General features: G+C 43.2%; 1 protein-coding gene across 1 annotated transcript in view; it reads left to right on the forward strand.

Moving 5' to 3' along the window:
- The first annotated feature begins 3,607 nt into the window (after positions 1-3,607).
- Positions 3,608-20,804, forward strand: part of LOC141143955 (clustered mitochondria protein homolog) — a 109,333-nt gene continuing 92,136 nt past the window's right edge. Inside the window, exon 1 of the mRNA XM_073629365.1 lies at positions 3,608-3,746. Within this exon, the coding sequence (XP_073485466.1) occupies positions 3,686-3,746 (61 nt within the window). The 5' untranslated portion in view covers positions 3,608-3,685. The remainder of the gene's footprint in view (positions 3,747-20,804) is intronic.

The following is a 20,804-nucleotide window of genomic DNA, read 5'->3' on the forward strand; positions in this document are numbered from 1 at the left end:
TCTACTTTCCAAAATGGGGTAATTTGGAGGGGGTTTGTACTGCCCTGCCATTTTAGCACCTCAAGAAATGAGATAGGCAGTCATAAACTAAAAGCTGTGTAAATTCCAGAAAATGTACCCTAGTTTGTAGACGCTATAACTTTTGCGCAAACCAATAAATATACGCTTATTGAATTTTTTTTTTACCAAAGACATGTGGCTGAATACATTTTGGACTAAATGTATGACTAAAATTGAGTTTATTGGAATTTTTTTTATAACAAAAAGAAGAAAATATCGTTTTTTTTCAAAATTTTCAGTCTTTTTCCATTTATAGCGCAAAAAATAAAAACTTCAGAGGTGATCAAATACCATCAAAAGAAAGCTCTATTTGTGGGAACAAAAGGACGCAAATTTTGTTTGGGTACAGCATTGCATGACCGCGCAATTAGCAGTTAAAGCGACGCAGTGCCAAATTGTAAAAAGTGCTCTGGTCAGGAAGGGGGTAAATCCTTCCGGGGCTGAAGTGGTTAAAATGTCTGTGCTTCCCAAATTCCTGTATGTCTTTAGGCAAACCCCGGTATATATCTCACAAACCTTTTTCAGAAAGCTGGATAAACTGATTGTTTCCTTTATCTGGAATGGCAGCGTTCGCAGGATTGCCAAATCCACCCTCCAGCTGCCCTTTTCGCTGGGGGGCCTCGCCCTGCCCTGCTTTCTCAAGTATTACTGGGCAGCGATCCTGGTCACGCTAAGATAGTGGTTGTCTGAGGAGCCGGTCAACCCTGCCTCAACTTTGGAGGCGGCGTTGCTCGGGTTGTACTCTGAATTGAGGAATTTACTGCATTGTGGTCCTAAATCTAATCCAAACATCACCCCTTCCATGAGAACCACACTCAAAGTCTGGGAGGTTGTTCGGGCCAAAACCCAGACGCCTAACAGCTGGTCCTCCCGCACTCCGCTATGGGGGAATCCGTGGCTGCCGCACTTCCAGACTATCCCTGACCCTGTGCTTTGGGCTCGACATGGAATAAAAACACTAGCTGATATAATGTCCTCTGCCGGTCTGCTCCCGTTTAACGAGTTGAAGCACCAAAAGGGCTTACCTAATCGTTTGTTTTTTAGGTATCTACAGCTCCGGCATGCCTATCGTTCCCAGTTTATTGTACCCCCAGTGCTGGTAACCACCGGAATAGAGCTATTACTAAGTGCGGCAGAGGAGACTAAGCCCCTCTCCGCCTTGTATTCCACCCTAGTTGGCTTGGATACTTCTAAGGTCTCGCAGCTATTCTCGGTATGTTGGGAGGATATACCCTTGCTGGCTGATGATGACTGGGAGGAGGGCATTCAGCAGTACCTCCCCCTGGTGATATCCGCCCGTGACAGGTTTGTCCAGCTCAAATTTTTGCATAGAGCGTATTTCTCACCACAACGTCTAGCGAAAATATACCCTGATTGCAATCCGCTCTGCCCTAAATGTACCTCGGAGGAGGGATCATTCTTCCATGTTGTGTGGACATGCCCGCTTATACAATCCTTCTGGAGAGAAGTGGTCGCAGTGGTTAACTCCGTCAGCAAGTTGACTGTGATATGCGACCCAATCCTATGGCTGCTTGGCATAGTGGATAACCTAGCAGGCCCACAATCTAAGAAATTATTCATATTCTATGCGGCCTTCTATGCTAGAAAGGCAATCCTGCTCCAATGGAAGGGGGCCATCCCCCCAACCATACAGCAGTGGAAGAAATTCATAAATAATGCCCTCCCACTGTATAAAATGACTTATCTAGGCCGCGACTGTCCCAAAAAATGTTCCAAAATTTGGGGTTCCTGGGTCCGTGAAGAGCAACTTCTCCTAGACTAGGACCGGAATGTGAAGTTCATACCCCCTACCGCTGGCTGCTGGTGGAGGGAGCACTAAGACCTGCCTACAAACATACATTTAGCCAGCCCTCCTCATGCCACGCCGGATAGCCTGTTGATAAAGAGGCCTACGCCCCTTTCCCACCCGTCCCTCCTGCATTGACCCTGTGCAGGCTTTGTCTTGCTAACAATGAGCAGGGGATGTCCCGCTCCCCAGGGGAAGTCCGTGCTTCACTGAGGTATCTCAATGCCTACCCATGATGCCTCATCAATGTCTCCCTATGTTGTGATTTGATCTAGCTCTATATGGTCACTCTAGATAATTCTACCAAGGTAGAAGATGAAGATAATGCTTGGAGCTTACCCCCCCCCCCCCCCCCCTTCACCCCCTATGTATCTCTCCCATGTCCTCTTATGAACACAAAATATTCTATTAGAAACCAATTGCATTTTACCCAAATATGCTGTGAATGTGACCGCCCCACACTGTATGTACATTTTTTTCCTTTTTATTTCTTTCCTCTGTTGTTGTTTTATTGAAAATAAAAAACTTCTTGTTAAAAAAAAAACATTTTAGTCGACTAAATTAATACTATTTTAGTCGACTAAAACATGACTAAAATTAAAACAATTGAGATGACTAAAATGAGACTAAAACTAAAATGCCATTTTAGTCAAAAGACTATGACTAAAACTAAATTGCATTTACTGAAATGTACTGGAGATTTTGTCGACTAAATACGACTAAAACTAAAACAATTGCAGAAGACTAAAATGCCATTTTAGTCCTAAGACCAAAATTAACACTGGCACCTAGCTTTAAGTAGAGGGTGCTACATATACATTTAGTTTGGGTACAGTGTTGCATGACCGAGCAATTACCAGTTAAATTAGCACAGTGCTAAATACCCTGTTTCCCCGAAAATAAGACCTAGCGTGATTGTCGGTGATGGCTGCAATATAAGCCATACCCCCCAAATAAGCCCTACCCTGTTTCCTCGAAAATAAGCCCTACCCTGAAAATAAGACCTACAAGGACTTTAACTAGGGCTTATTTGGGGGGTAGGGCTTATATTGCAGCCATCACTGACAATCACGCTAGGTCTTATTTTCGGGGAAACAGGGTAGCAGAAAATGGCCTGGTCCTCAAGGGGGTAAATCTTCCAAAGCTAAAGTGGTTCAATAAAAGTTTTTTTCAGCTTTCAAAATCTCTAAATAATCCAAACTATTATGGGGTGTGCAAAATCTGTACCCTAAATGTGTATTGTGTAGTTCCCGGGCTCTCAGACATGCTATGGCTTGGTGGAAGTGGAAAGTGGTGGTCACCTGAGGTGAAGGGTGGAGTGCAGAGCCTAGTTTCAGGTGGATTGAAGTGGAAAGTGGTGGTCACCTGAGGTGAAGGGTGGAGTGCAGAGCCTAGTTTCAGGTGGATTGAAGTTTTCCTGGTACAACCCATACAGGTGTATGTCCTGAGCTGAGGCGGGTGACTTGTACTCTCCATAGACGTGGGGTCTATGGAGAGAAGTCCTAGTCAGAGCCATGCTGAGTTCCTGTCCAGTGCGGGTCACGTGTGTCCTTGCTGCCCATTGGGTCACCTCTACTCACACCGACCGCTGGCCTTCAGCAGTCAATGGAGTTGTAAAGTGAGCGAGGACCGACAGACACGCCCCCCACACTCTACGATTGGCCGCTCTCAAAGTTCCCCGACCCTAATAGGACACCCTGACCATATATGGGTGGCGGCTCCTCCTCCCACACTATAGCATAGAATGACCTCTGTATTGTAAATCCCCGTTTTCACTGTGATCACACCGCGGAGAGTCCGATCCATACACCGGGCACTATGCAGACCGAGACCGAGGGGATCCCCAACCCTGCACAGCGCCACGACACCCCGGGACAAGGTGAGGTGGGCACCGATCACTCTGCATATAACTGGGGCATGTGTGCTGACACTCTATTCTACCACTGTCCTGTGTCTATACAAATACATGGTGCTGTCATTGTAGTTTGTCCACCTGTATACCATCTATAGAGTACAGATCCTCCTCCTGATAAGCGATCATTCAGTCCTGGCTGCTTAGGTGACACTTCGGGGTGACTGATATTGGAAAGTTGTGGTCATTGAACACGTGTGTGTGTGTGTACAGTGTACCAAGGTCACCTCTACTGGGGGGGGGGGGGGGGAGGAGACCACTACAAGTGGACGATCCCCCCACCTGTCATGTCAGGGGTGTATCCCCCCATGATCACAGCATGTACAATGTACACATGATCATTAGGTGATCACTGTATGTACAATGTACACATGATCATTAGGTGATCACTGTATGTACAATGTACACATGATCATTAGGTGATCACAGCATGTACAATGTACACATGATCATTAGGTGATCACTGTATGTACAATGTACACATGATCATTAGGTGATCACTGTATGTACAATGTACACATGATCATTAGGTGATCACTGCATGTACAATGTACACATGATCATTAGGTGATCACTGCATGTACAATGTATACATGATCTTTAGGTGATCACTGTATGTACAATGTACACATGATCATTAGGTGATCACTGTTATGAAATGTATCATCTCTTCATATATATATGTAATGGATAGATTTACAGATCAGCAATGTGTTCTACACACCAACATTCTTCATCTCCTTCCTCCTATTATTATACAGGATCTATACAGAGTGTACAAGATCAGGGGGATAGACAAGAGGGTGGGAGGACTCTGCTCCGGAGAGCTTACAATCTAATAGGGAAAATTAAACAAAAGTAATAACTGAGGGGTGAGCTGATGGAGAAAGTAGAAGTTCAGTTTTTAGGTGGAGGAGGGAGAGATAGACTTCTCTGAAGAGGGTTTTCAGGGATCAGCTAGTAGGATGGATTAGGGTAGTGAGAGCTATCTGCAGATCAGACAGTCTGCAGGGTACCAACAACATACAGTGGACCACCGCTCACTCGGAACTGCTGCCATTCACAAAATGCCCCGCCTCTCTACCTCATCCAATCAGAGGACACTTTGCAAGGCATTCTCTGAATGGCACTTGTGCCAAATCCCTGTTGTTACTATGCAGCAGGGCCGCTGCCCGGTGTTCCTGCCTGCTTGGGCATTCGCTTGCAACTGCTGCCATTTACAGAATGTCTTGAATTATTTCAATGAATAAAAAGCGTTCTCTCACTGGATAAGGTGAAGATCATGACATCACTGCCCTGTCTCTACACCACATCCAATCAGAAAGCCTTGTATTTATTTAAAAAAAAAAATCCAATGTATTTTGTGAATGGCAGCAGTACCAGGGAGCGATCCCCTGTGGTCAGTGTTCAGACAGGACTATCATTATTGTTTATTGAATAAGGGATATGATAGTGTGCAATAAAGGATATCATTATTATTTGAGGGACATGATTAAAGCGAGATTTGAAGATATCCTCTTTAATTCATTTATTAAGTCCAAATGAGTCACTGTCCCTGATTCATAATTTTTTTTTTTTCATTTTGCTTTAATAGAAGCCTTTAAAACATATAGAAGATATTTGTAGTAGAATAGACCACACTGCACAATGTGCTTGTTGTAAGTAATTCTGCTGTAGACTTATGCCGGGTACACACGGGCGGACTTTACGGCAGACTTTGCCCGGGGGACTGGATTTCGTCAGACAATTTGATCGTGTGTGGGCTCCAGCGGACTTTGTTTTCTGAAAAGTTGGACGGACTTAGATTTGAAACATGTTTTAAATGAATCCGTCGAAATTGAGTCCGGTCAAAAAGTCCGCTCGTCTGTATGCTAGTTCGACGGACAAAAAGCCACGCTAGGGCAGCTATTGGCTACTGGCTATGAACTTCCTTGTTTTAGTCCGGTCGTACGTCATCACATACGAATTCGACAGACTTTGGTGGATTGTGTGTAGGCAAGTCCGTTCATTCAGAAAGTCCGTCATAAAGTACGTCAAAAAGTCTGCCGTAAAGTCCGACCGTGTGTACGCGGCATAATAAGACTTTGATTATGTGGTTTAGTCTCTTGCTGCCGGTAGCCCATTTGGAAACCTTTTCCTATTCAAGATTTTTCTGATGCCAGTACTTTTGTCCAAGAATGTGGTAAAATCAATATGCTCAGAAGATCTAGATATGGTAATAACATATTTTGTTTGTATTTTGTAATTTCATATTCCATACCTGTCTGATCCCAGTGGGAACAGAGAATCACTATAATGGCTGATGCCACTTCTTCTGGGCCCCATGCCTAGCAGCTGCCCTCCTGCATAGTAACCACAGGGTGTTGCTTGCTGGACATGGGCACCATTCATAGAATGCCTTGCAATTTTCTCAATGAATGCAATGAATTTTGTGACTCTCCACCTTGTCCAATTAGAGAAAGTTTTGCATTTATTGAGAAAAACATAAGGCATTCTCTGAATGGCATCCATGCCAAGTGTGGGACCTTCTGTGTTCCCTATGCAGCATTGCAGCCACTTGGCATGGGACTTGGAAGACAGTGAGGATCACTGTAGTAGCGACGGCTATACCACAGTAATTCTCTGCTTCTTCAGGGATCAGCTGATTCCATTCACTTTTAGGTCAGGTTCACATTTGTGCGAATTGGATGCGGTGATTTAATGTGGATTTCTCCGCATCCAATTTGCATGACATGCTAGTGTGACCGTCTCTCAATGGAACCGGTTCGCACAGGTCCAGGGCGGCCGCGGAACAGTTTGCAAAAGGGTCCTGTGCCTGTTTGGGTCCGGTTCAGGTGCAAATTAAGGCAAAAATTTGGACCTGAATCGCATCTGAACCGCTAAACAGACATGCACCGGACCCCAGGCACGAACCCGCGGCCCCACATATGTGAACTCAGCCTTGGAGATGCTGCTAAAGTTAAATCATCTATTGGTTTCTAAAGTCTTATGCTGGCCATACACTATACAAAAAATCGGGCGAAATTTGGTCATTTAGACAGTTCGTTCGTTTTTCTGCCAGTTAATGGGCACAAAATCGATAATCGCTGGGACTTTTTGAGCCGAAAAAACAAAGGACAAGTTTGGAAATTTTCTTCTGAACGAACGATAAATTGAAAGGTTAATTTGTTTCCCATCCAAACTGTTTGCACTAGTTATATGTAAAAAAAACTAACAAAAATGCATTAATTTATGTCCAGTGAACGATTTATCGGTCATTACATGATGGCACTATCGTTCGCGCTCATGGCCGAATGTTCGTTTTTCGAAAATGGGTTCGGCCGGTTTTTCGTATAGTGTATGGCCAGCTTAACAATACAAGCTGGTTTCATTTTCACTTTTTAATTACATAATGGAGAATGCAGCAGGAAAAGTGAGACTTCCTTTGACAAAGCAGGTTGATTGAGATTTCATTGGGATATATGATGAGACCAGGATACTTTACTACTTGAGCCCCCTAGACCTATAAGAAGCCTTGTTGTGATTCAACCAACCAGAATCCATTATTAGCTTAAATATGGGCGGCACAGTGGTGTAGTGGGTAGCACTTTCGCCTAGCAGTAAGAAGGGTCGCTGGTTCGAATCCCAACCACGACACTACCTGCCTGGAGTCTGCATATTCTCCCTGTGTCTGCGTGGGTTTCCTCCGGGTATTCCGGTTTCCTCCCACACTCCAAAGACATGCTGGTAGGTTAATTGGATCCTGTCTAAATTGTCCCTAGTATGTATGAATGTGAGTTAGAGACCTTATATTGTAAGCTCCTTGAGGGTAGGGACTGATGTGAATGTACAATGTATATGTAAAGCGCTGCATAAATTGACGGCGCTATATAAGTACCTGAAATAAATAAATAAAAATAAATATAAACAGAATAGTAAATTTAAAAAAAGGACACTTGTGTCTTGCTCTCACTGACAGTTTTAAATATCATAGGCTTATTGGTATCTGCGTCCACTACAGTGCTGCGCTAAGGCACCTTTTTCTGCATTTTTAGCTCCATATAAGTAATTTGAAGAGTAGATAAAAAGTATCACAATGAACCCCAATGCATTGCAGTCCATTTCTTAGTAAGATCCGTTCAACTTGTGTTTTTGTGTTGTATCGTTTTAAAGAATGCAGTACGTTACAGTGGAAACCGGTGCAGTGGAAAACAGAGAAAAAAGACATGCCGACACAGCCTGATATTCATGGGTTAATATGCACCTTTGAAGGGGATTTGGTGAGAGTGAACTCTAAACACAACAAAACCCTACAAAAATGAGTGCTAGGAGTAAATAATTTGCAGAGCTAGTTATCCCGCGGAACTACATATACTTTTGTCATGTGCGAATAGAGGCAAAACCAATTGTCATTAGGCTATTTTCTTTCCAGGTCGAATGTTCTTTATTAAATCAGGTAAATATGGCATTGTGGTCACTAGATGGAGCTGAACAGGAAATATTTACTATGATGATCTGCTCCATCTAGTGGCCATAATGCCATATTTTCCTGAGTCACATGTATATTTGACCTGGAGGGAAAATAGCGTAATAATATTTGATTTTGCTCCTGTTCACACATAATGAATGTGCATGAAGTTTCACTGGCGGAATAGTTCTGAGCATATTTTTTTTTTTTATCAATACACATCTAAGCTCGCTGTATCTAGGATTAATACACAGTGGAGTTTATGTCAGCCTTAGCAGTGCATGCTCGGGAATATGTGCATATTTTTGGCTAAACCCACACACCAAACTGAGAGCTTTGCAAATAGGAATTATGTAGGGAGAAAAAAATGATACAAGTCTGTGACAGCTTAAAATACACTGTATCTAATTCACATGTTTGACGGCTATATTTGTGGAGTTTTGAGTTAAAGGGAACTTTTCAGGTTATGAAAGCAGCCATGGCTGACTTGCTTTACATACAGTGCCTTGCAAAAGTATCCACCCCCCTTGGCTTTTTACCTATTTTGTTACATTACAGCCTTTAGTTCAATGTTTTCTTAATCTGAATGATATGTGATGGATCAGAACACAATAGTCTAAGTTGGTGAAGTAAAATTAGAAAAATATATACATAAAACTATTTTTCAGAAATAAAAATCTGATAATTGGAATGTGCGTATGTATTCAGGCCCTTTGTTAGGAAGCCCATAAATAGCTCTGGTGCAACCAATCACCTTCAGAAGTCACATAATTAGTGAAATGATGTCCATCTTTGTACAATCTAAGTGTCACATGATCTGTCATTACATATACACACCTTTTTGAAAGGCCCCAGAGGCTGCAACACCTAAGCAAGAGGCACCACTAACCAAACACTGCCATGAAGACCAAGGAACTCTCCAAACAAGTAAGGGACAATGTTGTTGAGAAGTACAAGTCAGGGTTAGGTTATAAAAAAAATATCCAAATCTTTGATGATCTCTAGGAGCACCGTCAAATCTATCATAACCAAATGGAAAGAACATGGCACAACAGCAAACCTGCCAAGAGACGGCCCGCACACAAACTCACGGACCGGGCAAGGAGGGCATTAATCAGAGAGGCAGCACAGAGACCTAAGGTAAGCCTGGAGGAGCTGCAGAGTTCCACAGCAGAGACTGGAGTATCTGTACATAGGATGACAATAAGCCGTACACTCCATAGAGTTGGGCTTTATGGCAGAGTGGCCAGAAGAAAGCCTTTACTTTCAGCAAAAAACAAAATGGCACGTTTTGAGTTTGCAAAAAGGCATGTGGGAGACTCCCACAATGTATGGAGAAAGGTGATCTGGTCTGATGAGACTAAAATTGAACTTTTTGGCCATCAAAGAAAACTATATGTCTGGCGCAAACCCAAGACATCACATCATCTAAAGAACACCATCCCCACTGTGAAACATGGTGGTGGCAACATCTTGCTGTGGGGATGTTTTTCAGCAGTCGGGACCGGAAAACTGGTCAGGGTTGAGGGAAAGATGGATGGTGCTAAATACAGGGATATTCTTGAGCAAAACCTGTACCACTCTGTGTGTGATTTGAGCCTAGGATGGAGGTTCACGTTCCAGCAGGACAACGCCCTCCAAACACACTGCTAAAGCAACACTTGAGTTGTTTAAATGGAAACATGTAAATGTGTTGCAATGGCTTAGTCAAAGCCCAGACCTCAATCCAATAGAAAATCTGTGGTCAGACTTAAAGATTGCTGTTCACAAGTGCAAACCATCCAACTTGAAGGTGCTGGAGCAGTTTTGCAAGGAAGAATGGGCAAAAATTCCAGTGGTAAGATGTGGCAAGCTCATAGAGACTTATCCAAAGTGACTTGGAGCTGTGATAAATGCAAAAGGTGGCTCTACAAAGTATTGACTTTAGGGGGGTGAATGGTTATACACACTGACTTTTTCTGTTATTTTGTCCAATTTGTTGCTTCACAATAAAATAAAAAAAAAAAAAAACATCTTCCAAGTTGTGGGCATGTTCTGTAAATATAATGATGCAAATCCTCAAACAATCCATGTTAATTCCAGGTTGCGAGGCAACAAAACACAAAAAATGCCAAGGGGGGTGAATACTTTTGCAAGCCACTGTAGGTTACATATTCAGGGACTGTCGTCATTATCCCTGCTTTCTGAGTCCTTAGCCTGAAAGAAGAATGCAGCCAGTAAAGTATTGTGACACTTAAAAAGTGTACTCTTGTCCCAGGTCAGCAATACCAAGAGGTAAATCAAAAAGATAGATGAATGGGTAATCATACATGCCCACTATTACCCCATCCCAAAATGCACAATGTATACAATAATAAGACACCAGACATATAAATGTGGAAAAGTTTTGTGGCCCTATATTGGGGGGTTTAGGTCAAACGTTAAGGCTCCATGCACACAAGGCCATCTAGCTGTAGTGTGTCCCTCCCGCTGTTTTAGTGTGCCCGGGTAGGGACATATACAGTGTCCAGCCCTGCTGCCTGTCAAAGTCTATGGCAGGACAAATGCTCCTGAACACATAGAGATCTAAACGCAGGTACACATTGTACAGCATTCAGCCCCATCCTTGCCAAAATGCCAAGAAGAACGCATTGCAGCTAGAGGGCGTTATGTGCAAGGGGCCTTACCTGAACTCATAAATTGTAGCCATAGAGGTTGTATAACCAAACATCTTAAACTGGTCATACACCTAGCACATTTTGTCTTGTTCCTACTGAAGCGGACAAATTTCACTCGATGGGTGGTCTTGACACCATCCTCCTGCCTGACATCCTTTGATTGGCTGTACCGTGGCTGTGTCCAGTCAGATGAATTTAGGTATTCTGACAGCTCCTGGTGCCGGCTGTCCGAATACAATCAGTGGGTGTTTTGTCCATTCATACTGTATGGCCAACTTTGATGGTATTACGCAGCCAACAGACTTTTTGAAAATCCGATAAACAGAATTGACCTTCATAAATCATGTAAAACACTGTCCACCTATAAACACCCTAGTAAGGATAAACTGGGACAGGGTGGGCAGATGGGAAGCTTACAGCTTGCTATTGTAGCCAAAACTGCTACAGGCCATTAGGATCGTGTGTACAGGCCATTAGGATCGTGTGTACAGGCCATTAGGATCGTGTGTACAGGCCATTGGGCACACTGGACATTTTTACAGCTGCTGTTTTTGGCTTCAGATGTTTTTTCTGCAGCCAATAAACTCCCCAGTATGTTATCCTATGTGTCCATGTGGCTGTTATGAGCGTTTTTTGGCTGGGGTGTTTTCTGGCTGGAAAACAAAACAGAACTAGTGGATTTTCAGAGGAGTTTTTCTGTTGTAAAAATAACTCTGATAAAGGCTGAAAAACGTGGCTATTCTGCGTTTATCAGCGTTTTGGAGCCATAAGCTTTTGTGAGAGTATAGTTTTTTGCTAAAAAAATGTACAGTGTGCATGAGGGTTTTGTAGCATTTAGAAGCATTCAGCGTTTTTTTCTGCTGGAAAATTGCTCCAAAAAACTCTACAATTAATTTTTTTCTGCTCCTAGACGCTGAAGCTCAAAAATGCTAATAGCCTAAAGGAGTGTGCATGAACACATAGGATAACACTATTTAGCTTCTAGAAGCAAAACAAAAAATGCTAATAACAGCTTCTAGGAGCTTAAAAAAAATGCTAGTGTGCATGGAGCCTACATATACAGTATCTCACAATAGTTTACACCACATTTAACACACCTGCTCCCCATTCACACCTGAGACCTTGTAACATTAACGAGTCACGTGACATCAGGGAGGGAAAATGGCCTAGCAGCAAACAAAATACTCTTGCACATAAGTGTGATGTCCGGGTGATCTAGTGTTCAAAGGATAATTTCTCAGGCCTTGCTGCCCTCCAGGATAGGGGCACCCTAGCAGTCAAAGGAAGGGTAAAGAAAAGACGGTGCACCGGCCTTGTGCATTATCCTTAGTACATTTATAGATAAAAACAGATAAGAAGCTACTCACAAACATTGGAAGAAAATTTGCTTAATATAAACCACCTAGTCATGGCAATCGGTCTAGGTATCGACAGTCTCCAGATGGTGAAGGAGAAGGACATCAGTACCACGGTTGGCTGACCCGTTTCAAAGGGATAACTTCTTCCTCAGAGCCTAGCAGTAGTCGCTCCTTCAGCTCATAATATACACATTATATAGGGAAAATGGCAATTTGGATATTTTCACTTAGGGGTGTACTCACCTTTGTTGCCAGCGGTTTAGACATTAATGGCTGTATGTTGAGTTATTTTGAGGGGACATCAAATTTACACTGTTCTACAAGCTGTACACTCACTACCTTACATTGTAGCAAAGTGTCATTTCTTCAGTGTTATCATATCATATATTAAAATTTTTACAAAAATGTGAGGGGTGTACTCACTTTTGTGAGATACTGTACATTATAAGGTCCCTAACTCACATTCATACATACACATACTAGGGCCAATTTCATTACTGCATGTTGACTTTCCTGCCGAAATGTCATCAATCCGGTGGTCAGTTGTGCCTCCCTCTGCTCAGCACGGCTACTTCCATCTTAGCTTCTTCACAGCAACTCCAAGCAGACTTCATCTGGAAGAAATCAGAAGAAAGCCAGCAGATCAGTCCGTATGTTTAACTTTCTTGTGTATTGGATATTCAGATAAAGTTGTTGAAGAAAGAAATGGGTTGAGCTGGGCCTAGTGTTGCCACCTGATCCCTTTAAAACCGAACACATATTAACTACACAGGTTCTGTGGCTGATTAAGGTGGTAATTAAACTCACTTGGTGCCTTCTCTGCATTAACTTATCCTCAGAACCTGTGTCATTCATATGTGTTTGGGTTTAAAGGGATGAGGTGGCAACTCTAGGTGGGCCCCTTCTTTTTTTGTGACCCTGACTGGGTTTAGCGTCTTTAAAAACAAGTTGGTAATGGCAGCTATACTAACAGTCTCATTTACAATGTTTTTGTAACAAAAGATGACACTGCTGTGAGCTTAGACGATGCAGCTGCCGCTGGCCTTCACCTCTGCCACCATGCTGCATTCCAGTGAGGTGTCTGGGGATCAGTGCATGGTGAAGAACAATTGTGTGTGAGGAGCATCCTCACCACAGGCAAAGATCTCCAATGTACCTCACAGTCATTATAAAGAAATATTAGCAGTGTGGAGACCCATCCACAGCTCGGTGTAACATAGTTATCTATATACAGTTTATACTTTGAATGGACTAGTCCATTCTATATTATTTTTTTTTTTCTATATAAACACTAATGCTGGGGTAGCTTGAAGATTAGGAATCAACTAAGAAAAGCTGGACATCTAATGATTATTTTTAAAACATGACAAGATAACATTTCTGAATCACCACGTTGGTTATGTGTTTATGTGGCATCTGTTGTAGTTTTTTTACTTCATGAATGTGATGGAAACTTGGAAAGATCAATGAAAAAGTGAAAAGAGAAGCTGAAATGATGGCTATGGTATTTATAATTATGTGTAAGTCTGATATTGCACGGCACGACAATAAGGCCCCATGCACGTGCCACTTTTGCCTATAGAATGTAAAATCTGGATTTTGTTCAGCACCCAGGTACTACAGGTACATTATAAAGGCCACCAAAATCAATGACAGGATGCAATATGCAATGGCTGTATGCTGTTCTGAGTAGTACTCATGAGCAATACAGGGCCATATGCATACAGGTATATTTGCCCCAAACATTAAGACCCCTTTCACATGCCTCCCCAGTGTGAAAGCCTGAGTGCTTTCACACTGGGGCGGTGCGCTTTTGGGACAGGAAAAAAAGTCCTGCAAGCAGCATCTTTGGGGCGGTGTAGGAGCGATGTATACAGTGCTCCTACACCGCCCCTTCCCATTGAAATGGATGGGCAGCATGTTCGGAAGCGCTTGAAAAGCGATTCAGAAGCGCTGCAACATGGGCGCTTTTAACTCCTTGTTAACACCTTCTTGGGGGTTAAAAGCGCCCTGCTAGTGGCTGAAAAGCACTGCTTAAACAGCTTTGTGTCTATCCTGCTTAAAGGGACCGACTTACAGCTACGACAGTTCGCGAGATCGTGCCGACCTGCCGCTGTATAATGATGGCGGCTGGTTGGCAGGCGGTTAAATGTAAGGACTTATTCTTGCTGGTAGAATCTTTAATATTTGCAAACAAAATGAAGGTTTCCTATTTAGAATAATAAGCTGTCAGGTTAGTAAAACAGCGATATCAGAATTGATTCAATCATACAGTTTGTAGTGTACATAGATTTGCAAAACAATGGGATAAAGGAATATTCCTGAACTTTGTTTTTTCTCATGGTTACTGTGAAATTGTGTGAATGCATCAATGCAGTGCTTGTTATCTCATCTTACAGAGCTTGGATTCATTGAATGAGTTTACCAAAAATGTAAATATTGCAGAATATACAGCCTCATGCTACATAACTAAGCTCCATTTCTTGCTGAATAAACTAAATTCTTAATGTATCTTAAATATAAAACTATCTTTAGATAGAATTTTACTCCAAAAGCATTTTATTAAAATAAATTTGATAAAAATCAAAAAATTCTGATTTAAATGAAAAAACCTGGTACCTGGAGGAAACACAAGCACAGGGAGAACATACAGACTTAATGCAGATAGTGTTCTGACCAAGATCTGAACCAGGGACCCCTAAGGACACCCCCCCAACCACACCACCACTATTATGTCCTATGTATAGCTTTTATTACAAATAGACACTTTGGTCTGTAGACAAAGTTGGGTCTTTGGTCCTCAGACTTTCAAAGAAAGTTTGGGCAAGTTAAAAAATGTACAAGTGCTGATTTCATTGCCATTCCAGTATCATGGTTTGTCAGAAGACTGTTGCTGGTCTTTGAAAAAAGCTGAGTGTTGATTACACGTTATGGATAAAGCATAGCACTGAACATCTGCCATCATGTTCAGACCAGATTCTGGTCCATCTCCGTTACAACAAGTCTGAGTATGTTATAAAAATGTGTGGCGCCTAAGTCTGCAAAACGTAACCCCTGAGTCTGACTTATAAAAATATATTACAATAATATGAGTTCTAGAACAAGACAAACAAGGCACAAGGCAAGGGCGATGTGTGAATGACAGTAAATCTTAGCAACCAGTCACAATTTACCTTTTATTTGTTTAGACCAGCTATAAGCATAAATCTCATTTCGAATTAGTTGTTGCGCTGTTGAACTGTCATTTGTCAATTTGCGACTTTATTATTTTATTGATTTCACTGTATTCCAGACAGAGAGTTATCTCAGAAAAGACGCAACCAGCAATTAGAACCAGTTTACCATACATATTGTGTATTTATATACTTTGTGTATATATATATATATATATATATATATATATATATATGTATATGTATGTATGTATGTATGTATGTATGTATTTATTATCTCCCTTTTGAGACAATCTTTCCCCCAACCTCATCCGTTGCACTGCAAGGGATAAATGTTCATTATATCTAGGTTATCCTTTCTAAAGCATAGGTCAGTGGGGGTTCCTTGAACACTGGGCAATTTCTGCTCCTCAGGTAAGTTACCACTGACACCAATGATATTTTAAGCTATCTTTAAGAGGGGCATTGTCCTCACTGACTGCTATGCTAATGTGCCCTGAGCTGTGTATGTGGAAATAATTGCCAGAGGTTGCCTGAGACTTGAGAGTTGTATCAAGGGTTCCTCCTTGTGAATAAGATTGAACAAGGTTGATCTAGGGCAGTGATGGCGAACCTTGGCACCCCAGATGTTTTGGAACTACATTTCCCATGATGCTCAAATACACTGCAAAGTGCATGAGCATCATGGGAAATGTAGTTCCAAAACATCTGGGGTGCCAAGGTTTGCCATCACTGATCTAGGGGTACTTACATTATTCGACGTTCCAGCACGGTTCTACCAGCGGTGTGACTGTTCCTCCACAGCCTCCTCTCTAAGCTTCAATTGTATGTTTTCCCACACCATGTACAATGCAGGCTCAGTAACCCTGCATTGTATATGATGACGCCAAAGGTTGGCCCACAGACCAGAGCTTTGGGGAGAATAGAACAGCAATAGAGCCGCTGGAGTGAGGGTTAGAGTAAAGCCACCCGTAGATGGATCAAATCTCAGCCAGTTCAGTAGGGACTGGCTGAGATTTGATCCATCTATGGGCAGGCTGATTGTACCCAAGTCAATCCACCAAGCGACTTGGGTACAACCAGCATTATCAAATTTTTAGCATGTGATTTTGCCAGCGGCCATAATGAACCCCCCCCCCCCCACACCCCCCCATCCCCACTGGGCGAACACAATAGCTTCGTGAGAAAGAAAATTGCTCCATTTCCCAATCAACATAGTCAATGTGTATAGGGGGAATCAAGCAATTTTCTTTCCTGGTTGCAGGAAAGAAAATCACCTAATCTATGGCCTGTTTTAGTAATCCTGCTGTTCCTATACGCCCTAGACCAGGGATCTCCAAACTATGGCCCTCCAGCTGTTGCAGAACTACACTACCCATGAGGCATTGTAAAACTCTGACATTCACAGACATGACTAGGCATAATGGGAATTGTAGTTCTTGAACAACTGGAGGGCCATAGTTTGGAGCCCCCTGCCCCTAGACATAAAAAGCAATAACTTCTTACAGTGCGGTGACCCACTGTATGGGTAGATTTTTTTTTTCTAATTCCTGGAGTAGGTCTGTAAAAATGTTTTGCTTCTGCATACCAACACTATACAAATCCTGCAGACACAATGTTTAAAAATAAATAAAGTCATAATGTAGCTTTTCAAAATTTCAATAAAAATAAAGGTGCACAAGACAAGCTTTAACATCTCAGCAACAACAAAGGCAACTGCAGTGTGACATCATCAATCTCTGTAATTAGAGGGTGCATCCGGGCCTTTAACTGCTTGGTGCATAAATTTAGATTCGGAGAAATTGTAAATTAATTTTTCCCCATAAGCATTATGAGTAAAATAAGTACTGTATTTATCGGCGTATAACACGAGCCAGCGTATAGCACGCACTCCAAGTTTAAGAGGGAATTTTAAGGAAAAAAAATTTAGGAGGGAAGTTTAAGGAAAAACCTTACATTTAAATGTCCATCAATGCAGCCTCATCAGTGTTCATCTGCAGCCTTGTCCATCATTGCAGAATGAACAGTGTCCATTTGCAGCCCTGCCCATTGTCATATGCAGCCTTGCCCAGTGCAGCCTTGCCCAGTGCAGCCTTGCTCAGTGCAGCCTTGCCTAGTGCAGCCTTGCCTAGTGCAGCCTTGCTCAGTGCAGCCTTGCCCAGTGCAGCCTTGCCCAGTGCAGCCTTGCTCAGTGCAGCCTTGCCTAGTGCAGCCTTGCCTAGTGCAGCCTTGCTCAGTGCAGCCTTGCCCAGTGTCGTGTGCTGTTTGCAACATTTGTTTAAATTTGCCGCCGAGCCTGTGTACTCGGGTTGTCACGCCGCCCCGCCTCCCTGCTGTTTCAGAGAGGATGAGAGGAGCGAGCGCTGCCGAAAAAGACCGAGCCGAGTGTACTGTGTACTCGGCTCGGCTCCGCTTGCAGTCCCACCATTGGACCTGTGTTATGTCCATCATAGGAGCTGGGCGGGACTGCGAGCTGAGCCGAGCCGAGTACTCAGTACACTCGGCTCAGTTTTTTTCGGCAGCACTTGCTCCTCTCATCCTCTCTGAAACAGCAGGGAGGCGGGGCAGCGTGACTTTGAGTGGAGCCGAGCACTCGGCTTGGTCTTTTTTGGCGGCGCTCGCTCTTTTTAGCTCAGACAGTGGGGATCAGCGTATAACATGCACCCACAATTTTCTCCTGATTTTAAGGGGAAAAAAGTATGTGTTATACGCCGATAAATACAGTATTTGATCCTCAAGGAAAACATGACTTAGTACTTGGTGGAGAAACCCTTGTTAGCAAGCAAGAGGTAAGACATTTCCTGTAGTTGGTGACCAGGACTGCACGCAACTCAGGAGGGATTTTGGTCTGCTCTTCTTTAGAGATCTTCTCTAAATCCTTATGGTTTCTTGGCTGTCACTTGGCAACTTGAAATTTCAGCTCCCTCCATATATTTTCTATAGGATTAAGATCTGGAGACTGGCCAGGCCACTCCATGACCTTAAAGTGTTTCTTCTTGAGCCACTCCTTTGTTGCCTTGGTGGTATGTTTTGGGTCCTTGTCTAATACCCCCATTTTTTTCACATATTTGAATAGGCAAATGTTAGATCTTCATTCAAACCCGGTTCACATCTATACAGTTTCCGGCATCTGCGTTTGCTCAGGCACAGCAGCCCATTCATTTGAATAGGATGCTGGATCTTCTGAAAACGCAAAAACAAGGTCCCTGCAGCTTTTCCAAAATGCAGGGAAACGGCATAGTTCAGTGTAGTTCCCAGTACAGGAACATCGCTAAAGCCTGGTACACACTACAACCCTGAGGGGTTGCACGAAAAAAAAACCTGACAGCTCCGGTTGGAGCCACTGTACTAAACATGCCCCCCGCCAGAACACTTCGATCAGCGCTCTTTACCATTGGCTAAGAGCGCTGATGGAGTCGGTCGGCTGCTGGTTTTCCAGCATGCACATCCAACAGAGGCCGGCTGAACTGCCGGCTTCTGTCAGACAGACCGACATACACACAGGCAGAATGTTGGCCGGTATTTATTGTATCGGAAAATGTCTCCCGACATTCTGCCCGTGTATGTGGCTTAAGCAGCAGCATATTTTTCTCTACGGATACAGGAAGGCATGTGATTAAATGCCTTCCCACACCCGCTCAGATGTGAACCTAGCCGTAAATAGTGCCTACAGATAAAGGTGATATATTTGAACAAATGGCACTTAAAATTGATATGGTGTGTTCATTCTCATAATCAAGGAAAATGCAGATTTGTCACATGAAAAAGATTCCAGATTAGGTGCCAGTGATTAGAACCTTCTTGGGGAAGTATGCAGAAGGAACCTGTCAGGTCACATGAGTCCAGGTGACAGATGCACCCCGTTGGGGTCAGGAGTGCACCGCAAGGTAGTGGACCCTACGGCTGACTGCTGCGGATGGAGCTCTAGGTGATTCGGAAGAGCAGGTATTCTGGAGCACCAACACGGATCACACTGGGAGCTAGAGCATGAGATTTCCCAGGGAGCGTAATCTAAGAGCCAGCGGGTGTTCACCAGAGGCCCATAGTGGTGGGGATGGATTTAACTGCAGTCTGGCTCCAGGTCGCGACCCCCAGGGCCTCCCAGCTCATGCTCACAGTAGACTACAGGAAGGTAGAGAGGAAGCAACAGACTGCGACAACAAAGGATAGTCAGGAGATAGCCGAAGGTCGGGGCAACAAGCAATTAAGGATAGTAAAGGAACACGCCAAGGTCGGGATATGAAACAGACAAGGACAGTCAAGAACAAGCTAAGATCAGTAACTAGAATCAGATGTAGAACACACAGCAAGGAGCATACGGAAGCCAAACACACAAATTGGATCAGCAGGACTGGCTTGCAGTACACAGGTTAATTTAGTGTTCCCTGATAGGGGCTATGGTGGAGCCATGCTTTGAGGAGAGATTACTTAAAGTGGTTGTAAATCCTCATGTTTTTTCACCTTAATGCATCCTATGCTGCTGTCAATCAAATCCAATGACGCGGGCACCCGGGGGGCGGGGCAGAGGCATTCTATGGATGCAAGTGCTGGACTCGGGAGCTCTCCCACACAGTAACCCCCAGGAAGAGCGCTTCTCCTAGGGGATTTTCCGATGTGGGGAGGAGCCACAAGCGCCATTGGGGGACACCAGAAGACGAGGATCGGGGCCACTCTGTGCAAAACGAACTGCACAGTGGAGGTAAGTATGATATGTTTGTTATTTTAAAAAAAAACCTTTAAGCAGCCAGGTGATAGGCGGTTGGTCTTCTCTTAAGTTGAACGCATGGAGAGGTAAGCTGACAGACAAACATTACTGCCGATCCATGGCAGAACCAGTATTATTTAAACGTTAGATATCACGGGTCTGGTGTCTTCTTTGCTCATTTGTGATGTAATCATCCTAAAATCAGAAGAACTCTAATGCCCTCAGAAAGGTTGTGGATGCCTATGTCTCTGGAAAGGGATTTAAAAAGATTGCCAAACTATTTGAGGCCAATCATTTAACTGTAAGGAAAATATTCTACAAGTGGCTTGGATTTCAAATGACTGCTATTGTGTCCAGGACTGGCTGGGTATATTTACTAAATCCGGTGCACTCAGAATCGGGTGCAGCTGTGCATAGTAACCAATCAGCTTCTAACTTCAGCTTGTTCAGTTAAACTTTGATAATAAAATCTGGAAGCTGATTGGTTTCTGTGCAGAGCTACACCAGATTTTGCACCATGCAGCTTTAAAGCGGACCTTCAGTCATTTTTTCAAATTTCGATCTATTAAATCTTCTGCCCTTGTTGTTTTAACTTTGGATAGCAAAACATTTTTTTCTGCCAGTAAATACCTTATACAGTCCACTTCCTGGGGAAGTATGCAGAAGGAACCTGTCAGGCCACATG

Source organism: Aquarana catesbeiana, linkage group LG01 (genome assembly GCF_042186555.1).
Source record: "Aquarana catesbeiana isolate 2022-GZ linkage group LG01, ASM4218655v1, whole genome shotgun sequence".
Taxonomy (NCBI): domain Eukaryota; kingdom Metazoa; phylum Chordata; class Amphibia; order Anura; family Ranidae; genus Aquarana; species Aquarana catesbeiana.